The sequence below is a fragment of the Simochromis diagramma genome, unplaced genomic scaffold (genome assembly GCF_900408965.1).
Source record: "Simochromis diagramma unplaced genomic scaffold, fSimDia1.1 OVJJ01000131.1, whole genome shotgun sequence".
NCBI classification, from domain to species: Eukaryota; Metazoa; Chordata; class Actinopteri; order Cichliformes; family Cichlidae; genus Simochromis; species Simochromis diagramma.
The window spans coordinates 2,720,701-2,729,514 of NW_024387200.1; the positions used below are offsets into that span (position 1 = coordinate 2,720,701).

The window sequence follows — 8,814 nt, forward strand, 5'->3', positions numbered from 1 at the left end:
TACTGGTACCTTGTTTTTATTTATCTATTTCTTTGAATGTGAATATGATGTAGCTTAAATTTGCAAAATTATTTATATTTGAGAATATTTATTTATTTTGTTATGGTTAATATAATACCAGTCGCAGTGTTAACAATATCTTAATATGTTTTATTATTTAATTGTTCCAGTGTTTCAGAAAGGTTCATTCATTAATTTGTCATTTATTTATAACTTAATATTATTCGAGTGTGCATATGTGCTGTGCTGGTGTGTGTGTATTTATTATCACATCCTGTTTAAGGTAATCTTCTGATCAGTGATGAGTAAAACCAGTGTGCTCTTAAAACAGAGGAACTTGTCAAATTGTGTAAAGTTTTTCTGCAATAATCAACCTTCTACTGAAATTGTGGGTTGTGTATGTGTACCCAGAGATTATGTAATACCAACAGAAAATTGTTTATGTGAATTGATGCCTTCAACTGAAATATGATGTTTCTATAAGTTTCTGAAATGCATACTGTATGTGGAGAGTATTACATAACTTGCAAGTTTTAGTTTTGTTTTGATTTTCTGTTTGAAGCTTAATTTTCTGTAACCTATTTATTTATTTATTTTCCAGCCAGTTCTTTTTTTAACTTATTTAGTGTTTTTATTATATATTTATCTCTTGAAAATGGCAACTGCTTTGTATACAAGAGGCAGGTGTCTGCGGTTTATATAAAGTGCAGCAATGACCTCACCTCTGTAAAGTCTTTAACTAAACCTTACGACCCACATTAAATTCAGATTCATCAGCTTGTTGTTTTGTTTTGTTTTAACTTACGCTGGGAAAGAGTCGTTTGTGTTTTGTAAATACAAAAATTTTACTTTTAATCCAACTTCAGCGTTTTGAATTGAGCTGCATTTCAAATTCTTCTCCCTCTGATTTGCTTGTGAGATCAACCAACAGGGTTGAGTTAAAATTTTAGTCAGGACATGAAACTAGTCAAAACTGTTGGGCTGTGGTTAGCTGCATCTACGCAGTACTGTATGACTCATTTATAGAATATTTCATAGAGTACATATGTCATCACAGAATTCTTGCTAAACTACTTACGTAAGCTAAAGAAAGCTCATTTAAAAACTAAAAAATAATCATGCATTTCACACTTACACAAACTGCAATTTCACTTATGTTATGTAGCTCATATAAGATAAATAGCAGCCAGTTTTTAAAATATACCCTTGCTATCTACAACCTAGTTTGTTAGTCTCCTTCTTTAAATTTTTGCAGAGAAACTAACCCATTTCTTTTAATATCAGTTTTTCTTTTTTTCTTTTTTTTTAGTTTTCAACTCTATAATCTAACTGTTCTAGAGTCTAGAGAATACTTATCATCATCATCAGTAATTTCCTTTGGTGGAAGAGGTGGTGACCTGCCAGAAGAAACTGAATTGATTGGTTCAGTGGTTGACTTTCTTCATCAGAGGATATGGTTAAGTAAGCGATAGGGCAAAATTATATTTCACACACCTACTGCCCTTGTCACAGTAAACTATGAGGAGAATTACAATGGGAGAATATAGAGCAGGTACAGTATACCATGCAACAATGTGAAGTAGTTTGTATGAGAAAGTACACCAAACTTAAAATGTTGTGATTGTACACTTGGTTTACAGGTTTTCTGAAACTGGCTTGTATCTGGATGGCGATTCTGATGCACGGCTTGGATGCACAACTTGCACCAAAGAAACATGCTGCAGGTGCATCGTGCAGTCCCAAACACCTGACAGCCCTGACCGAAAGCCTGGTCAATGAAAGCTTGAGATGCTTTGTAAGTAACTTTAAAACTATTCATTTTCTCACCAGTGCAACCCAGAGAAGTGGTTTTGTGACGCTATTTGCAATCTGCCAGCGTGCTTGGATGACGCAATAGCTGTGGGGAGGTTGTCTGAATTTTTCTATCACTTAAATTTCGCAAAAACAGTGCAGCTCCCAAAGCTCTGCTGAGTAGTGCTGTGTCACGGCCTTCATTTCTAGAGTGTGTTACTCCAGATTAAGACACTTTTAGTGCCAGTACCATAGCAATTCTGTAGTCATTCTTTGAAACAGTTTCAGTTAAATTGCACTTTGTTGCTATTAAGATGTCTGCTTTTTTTTTTTTTAAGAGAATTACATCTCAGGTGTAGATTAAACAAGTTTTATCTATGAAAGCGCATCAGCCAGAAAACTAACTAACTAAACTAACTGGGTATTTTTTTCTGGTTCTTACAAAATAAACAAGACATGTCCTTGTAGGGGATTGGAGGAATATTTTTGTGAGGACAAAAAAAGTCGTTATTTCTATTGCCTGAATAATCTCAGGAGACACAGATTTTTTGTGTATATAATGGGTTTAAAAACACATCGTTTGATTAAATCTAGTGTTAAGTTTCTTCTTTTGCTGTGGTATAGATTCATGCTGAGATGCTTTGCGTGACCTTTCAGAGGCAGTTTAAGAGATTAGCTGCGTATTCATGGGATGAGCAACACACGTCTTCAAAATCTCCTCGCCTCACTCTTGTCTTTTCTTTTAGGATGAAGCCAATGGAAAACACCTTGGTATTTGGTTACCTGGCTTCCCTCAGCTCCACGTCCAGAAGAGCTTTCCTCCTAATTGGTCAAAAGTTCATTGCAGCTTGCGCTTCATGTATGAAGGTCTAAATGACATCTTGGAGGACCAGAAAAACAACCTGAATCCTCAAAACGTTTCACTTCACAAGAAGCTAGAGGAAACCATTGCCAGGATTAAAATGCTTGCAAATTGTATAAACATCATCTTTAAAAGTACATGTCCCTCAAAGCCATCACCACCTAAAATGCCTAAACAAGTATTTGAGAGGAAACAGTGGAGTCATACCCTGCTAAAGGCAGCCGGGGATTACCTGGTATGGCTGGAGCAAATGATTGTTTCATATGTTAAAGGAACAAAAATGGGGAAAGGTAAAGTAACAAAGACCCAGCCTCATAAGTACCTGGAGGGGAGTGGATACCTGCTCTGATTATGACCAAGTTTAGCTGAGTTTGTGGTGAAAATGCGGTTATAGTTTGTGGCAGCTTTTCTTTAGCCCCCCACCCCCGTCCAAGACTTTTAAATGCTAATTTTTCATGCATTCAGTATGCTGTTATGCATTAAGGATCTTTACAGTGTCTCTCTCTATAATATATCTGATATTTCAGTACAAACATAACAACCGACATGGTTAAAACAGCCAAAGAGGGTTTTTTTTTTTTATAAAATTTATGAAGGGTGTACTTTGACATTTTGGAAAATTGAGCTGTTCTTATTATGTTAAATGAGAAAGTACATGCAAATGTCTAATCGACAACATAAGTAAGGCACAACTGGGGAAGCAATTATCCAAGCTTAAACCTGACAGACAAAAAAAAAAAAGGTGAAAATCGCTGCTTTTGTCTGCTATCACCCAAATCCACCAATCGGCACCTCTTAACAAATGTAAACCCCAGTACTGCTGCGCTAACAGCTGGATCTTTTTCTAGCTGGCTGCTATTTGACGCTTCACATTTGATATCACAGGTGTGAATGATAACAACCATCTCAACAAATTCTAATAAAGCAAATATCTCCGTTTACCAAAACGTCATGTTGCTACCATAAAAGCGTTATCGGAAATGTCTTTGTTCCAAACCTGATAGCTCAAAGCAATCAACATGTTCCCTTGTGGCAGTAATTAATCAACTTGCCAACCAGGAAAATGAGAAATGGCTCTAATACATCTCCTAATTATGACAGTTTGTTTTCCTCAGCCTTCACATTGATTAATTGTTTTGCTCTGACCAACTATCCCATGTGTGGGGGCTACATTGCCTGAGGTAGAAAGAAACAGATAGCAATAACTTACAGAGAGCTATTAGTTTGGACTCCACATAAAAAACAATCAAGTTATATTAAATGTTTCTATATTTTCAAGAACTTTTAATCAAAGTTTTACTGTTATTTATACTGAAATTCCTTGCATTATCTTTCTTTTCTGTGGACCTTATATTTATTCACCATAACTATTAATTTTTAAAATAAAAATAAAAACAAAACAGCTGTTATTTCAAAATGATGTCTTGTTTGATTTTCTTCCTGGTGCTTTAGACCCACAAGCTTAATAAAATTTGAATGCATGACATTGCTATCTACCACTGTTATTTCAGTTAAATAAAACCTGCTAGAGAGTTAAACTGCCATTTAAACCACACTACTACAAAATCTACATGTCACCATTCAGAGAGAAAAAAGCAGAAACTCATTCAGTTTCACAGTCCCTTTTATTAAATAAGCATTTCATCTGCATGCACTATACACAGAGGTTAGGACACATTCTTTGCCATTTTAAAATGTTCAGAACAAAACAGAAAGGTTCGTTTGATTTCATGACATGACTTTATGACTTGTTTGAAGCAAATGTTGATGGATGAGCTGCCTGCTAAGTAGACCTGATGATCATCACGGATGAACGGATAAAGCGTATTATGCACTTATGAAGTGTAAATAATTTAAAAAAAGAAAGAAAAAAAAAAAAAGCATACAGCGTTTTGTCCTTTTTGAGGTTGGTCTTGCATTCCTTCATCTCTTTGCCACAATATTGCAAAATTGTCCAAGCATTTCATATGCACCATCTCTTCAACAAGCACCCTTATTTGTCAATTGCTATTCCATTGCTCTTCGATTACTAAACACCAGAAGCAAGTCAAATAGGCTCATACAGGCAGAAGTTCTGGAGGACTCTCACCATAGCAGTACTTTGCTTGAGGGTTTCGGTACGTGTTTTCATGTTGAACGCTCTGGAGAAGGGGAAAAATAGAAATGAGAAAAGAAACTAAAAAGTTTTTTTCACAAAGCACTTATATTGCTCTTCTCAATACTTTCACAGTATTGAAAATATTCAAAGCTTGTGCAGATTCAGTGATTTACAATGAGATTAGCCGAGAATCAGTTTTCTTTCTGTTTTTTATTTATTTTTATTTTGGGGAGTTTTTAAAATTTCTAAATGAACCAACTGTCTCAGGAAATTCATGAGAAAATCAGTATGTGTCATAGTGATGCATCAAGTTCGAATGAACGCATATCTTTTGTCAACAACTGTCTGAAAAATATACAGATAAATGTATGAGCAAAATATCGACTTTGAATGTCAAGAGATAAGGGTGAGTGTTGCTGCATATCCGCCAGACTACTAATTTCACTATTCCTTTGTTTCCAAATGATTACAGTTATTGTTATTGTGATTTGTATGGGTCAACACTTTAAAACTGGTTTGGAAAATCTAACAATTCATGTTTGTTTCTTCTGTTTAACTTAACATACTTGTGAAGATGTCCTACACTTGGCCAGACACAACTCAAAATGATCCTCGACAGCAGTGAAAAGATTCTGGAAACCTTCAGCTGCACGATTCAGGAAGCGCTCAAGAAGAAGTTGCTAAACAAAAATAGAAAGATAAGAAATTGAACATGTACAAAAACATGTATAGATTTATAATCACTTAGATTTATTATCTGTTCCCATTGCATGCACTGCTTTGCTTAAAACGCAAATGCAATATGCAATTTTAAATTATATCTTTGGTTTCAAATGTGTGCATGCAAAGGTTTTGGGAAATGCAGCATGTGGGCAGATATGCCTTTTCCGATGAAAGTTAAACGCGATGATCCTGAAGGCCCTTGGTGTGACAGATTACCTTATCGGGCTGGAGACAGCATGACACGCAATACTCATAGATGCTACAGCATCCATTGGCCAGGCAACTTTTACAAATGTACTGTCTGGTGCTGGGAGCATTGACGTTACAGCAGCCATTAACGAGCAAGTCTTTTCTCTCACAGACATATCCTGTAAAACATTAATGCAGATTATGATAAGCATTGGTTACAGGCTACATCCGATGTGTTATCACTGTATGGTGGTGAGTAATAGATTTATTACTCACCAAGTTCATCTGTAAGCAGTGTCTTGCCCTGGATGGAATTTCTACACTGAGTGATCTGTCGGCTGCTGTTCCCCAGGTTAAAGCGGACTTTCCAGGGGATGCGATGATCTGAATCTCTAACTTCTAAGAGTGTGCGGTCTCGTATGGTCCGCTCCTCCTGAAAAATGCACACATACAAGAAACGGGTCATGGAAAGCTAATGAAGAGCAACATAAATTTCAGAATATGGTTGAGCATATAATCCTATTCTAAATTCACTATATTATTATTCTTACAGATAATATCTGTCAATAACAGTAATGTTTCGAGAACCTATAGCCACTGTTTCAACAATGAAGAAGACAAGTAGAGTAAGAAGGCCATAGTGATCGATGTAGCAATACCCAGCAGTAGCAATACCAAGCAATAGCAACATCAGGATGAAGAAACACGAGAAGCTTGAGAAATACCAAGGGCTGAGAGAAGAGCCAGAGAAGATGTGCAAGGAGAGGGGAACAGTGGTCACTTTGATGATCTGAACACTCTGGGCAGTGAAAAAGCAGATTCCAGGAATGAAAACCGACATCTTTGTCCAGAAAAGTGCAGTTCAAGGAAAAGCAAAGATCCTGCGCAGCATCACCGCAACCAAACTGAATAGGCACATGAGTCCGCACATGAGCACAGCATTGGAAATAACGGGTACGTTGACCAGTAGCTGGGTCAAAGCACCAGCTACTGGTGCAGCAGTAATCCGAGACTCTAGACATTAAGGTGTCATTCAGACTGAGTGAGTGTGTGGCTGAATGGTTAGAAAGAGAGTAAAGGTGATCTGGACTGAAGAGGTGGAGCTGCCAGGAGGCAGAACGGTCAACTTAATGGTAGTCATCAGATAATAATAATAATAATAATAATAATGATAATAATAATGATAATAATGAGAGGGCCACAGGTGCCACTGATGAGTTCTCCATCTAAAGACCATCACCCTGAGGCTCTATGAGCAACAGAGAGAGGAATAAAGAGGATTAATGAGTGTCAGAGCCACAATCCAGGAAGAAACGTGGAGCCTCCGTTAATGCATCGGACAGAGAGCCCCCAAGTTAAGCTGCTCTATGAGGTCTTCAGCTGGCTGAAGGCAGCTGGTGATGAGGAACAAGAGGAGCTATCATACAAGACCAAGCCCCTACATGGGGTGTACCATCAACAGATGGAGGAAGTGGCTGGCATCAAGAAATCCTACCAGTGGCTAGAGACTTAAAGGACAGCACAGAGGCAGCTCATGGCATCACAAGAATAGGCCCTAAGCACCAGATCCATAGAGGCAGGGGTCTACCACAGCTGACAGAAGCCAAGCTGCAGACTGTGCAAAGGCTTCCTAGAACTATCCAGCACACTGCGGCAGAATCTAAGATGCAAGAAGGGACAACATACATTGAGAGGACCTATCAAGTGGCTGGGATAGTGTACGAGAATATCTATGCGCATGTGTTTTAGAAGTCTACTAATACCTGCTGGCTGAAAACTGTAGGGTTAAGACCCTGTGGGACTTTCAGGATAGAGAAGAAGCTGATGGCCAGCCACACAGAAAGTGGTGGCTGACAAAAAGCAGGAGACTGCAAATGTCTCTATCCCATGGGACAACAACTTCAAAAAGAAAGCATGAGAAAACTGAGAAGCTGAAGGAACAACTGAAGCAGACGTGGAAGGAAAAGTCAAGTGGCCCCAGTGATACGAGCTGTAAACCCCAAAATTGAATAGTGGCTCCAGCAGATTGCAGGCTGACCATCAGAGGCCTGTCCAGAAGAGTGCAGTCATAGGAACAGCTAAGATCAGAGCCCTCACATTCTCAGGCTGCTGGTAGAGGACCCAAGCTTGAGGAACACATACACACACAAAACAGAAAGCACAAACATTTTCATTTAGAAATCTGTCAAAAAAGTGGGCAGAAATTATTGTTTAGATGCTGGTAAAAGTCTGTAATATTAGACCCAGCTACACTTTCAAAAAATAATGCCACAAATTGTGATTATTCAGAAGAATAGTTATTTGGACAAGGTAGAAGCTTGGATATACAGCTCCCTACTAATGCGTGTATGTTTGGTTTCCTACTTAGAATTGGCATGTAGTGTGTTTTTTTTTGTTTTTACAAAGCAAAGAAAAAAGAAAGTGACTAGATCTTTTTTTCCCTCTTGCATGTTTTTTTCTGTAATCGACTTATCTCAGTGTGAGTTTCTGTACCTGTTTGAGTGTGCTGGTCAGAAAGTAGATGAGGGAGAGTCCAAAGACGACTCCCAGCACCCAGCGCTTTCTCAGTAGCCGCCGTAGCACCATCATAGCATGGCTTGCTTTGGGGAAATGCAAGTGACAGCCCAACACATCAAACCTCCACGGATAGCAGTTCTCTGGCTGTCTTCAATTTTCAGGAATATGAAAAGGCTAACTGTAAATAATGTAAAGCTAGCTCAGTTGGTGGTAAAAATGCAAATATAGGACATAGACGGAAAATAGCTAACTCTAGCTAACCCATGTTTTAACTCTTAAACTCACAATAGCAACCTTTAAATATAATGTCTGCTTTGAAACTACCGAATTACGCGCTGGACATGCAAGCTAAGTGTTTCACTGTAAATGCCAGCTTTGTTAGCCTGCTAGCTAGCGCCGTCTGCTCTCGGTGTTGCTAGATAAATAATGAGGAGCGATAACCAATAAGCTATGACGCTGTTTAATAACGCTTCTTCGTCTCCTCTGTAGATAATAATTCGATCATGTCCAAAATTATGTCTAGTAAGAAGAAACGGTGGGATTTTTTTTTCAGCAAAATCTGACATCCAGCATCAGCAAAACAAATCCCCAGCACGGATGTAGTGTGGTCGGAAAGAAGGTGCTGATTGGTAGA

At 38.1% G+C, this 8,814-nt stretch overlaps 1 protein-coding gene across 1 annotated transcript; it reads right to left on the reverse strand.

Moving 5' to 3' along the window:
• Window positions 1-4,259: 4,259 nt before the first annotated feature.
• spring1 (SREBF pathway regulator in golgi 1) lies at window positions 4,260-8,772 on the reverse strand. Its single transcript, XM_040051166.1, has 5 exons — window positions 8,157-8,772; window positions 5,940-6,096; window positions 5,691-5,842; window positions 5,318-5,431; window positions 4,260-4,794 (listed from the first exon to the last, which is right to left on the reverse strand). The coding sequence occupies exons 1-5, from the start codon at window positions 8,250-8,252 to the stop codon at window positions 4,711-4,713; spliced, it is 603 nt and encodes a 200-aa protein (XP_039907100.1). The 5' UTR covers window positions 8,253-8,772; the 3' UTR covers window positions 4,260-4,710.
• Between the last annotated feature and the right edge of the window lie 42 nt (window positions 8,773-8,814).

What these genes read in the sequence shown, in the direction of transcription:
- spring1 (XM_040051166.1), bottom strand. Translation starts at nt 8,252, where the DNA reads ATGATGGTGCTACGGCGGCTACTGAGAAAGCGCTGGGTGCTGGGAGTC. An exon ending in GCTGTCTCCAGCCCGATAAG is followed by an intron (nt 5,432 to 5,690) that starts GTAATCTGTCAC and finishes ATTTTTGTTTAG; the next exon opens with CAACTTCTTCTTGAGCGCTT. An exon ending in AGTGTAGGACATCTTCACAA is followed by an intron (nt 4,795 to 5,317) that starts GTATGTTAAGTT and finishes CCCCTTCTCCAG; the next exon opens with AGCGTTCAACATGAAAACAC.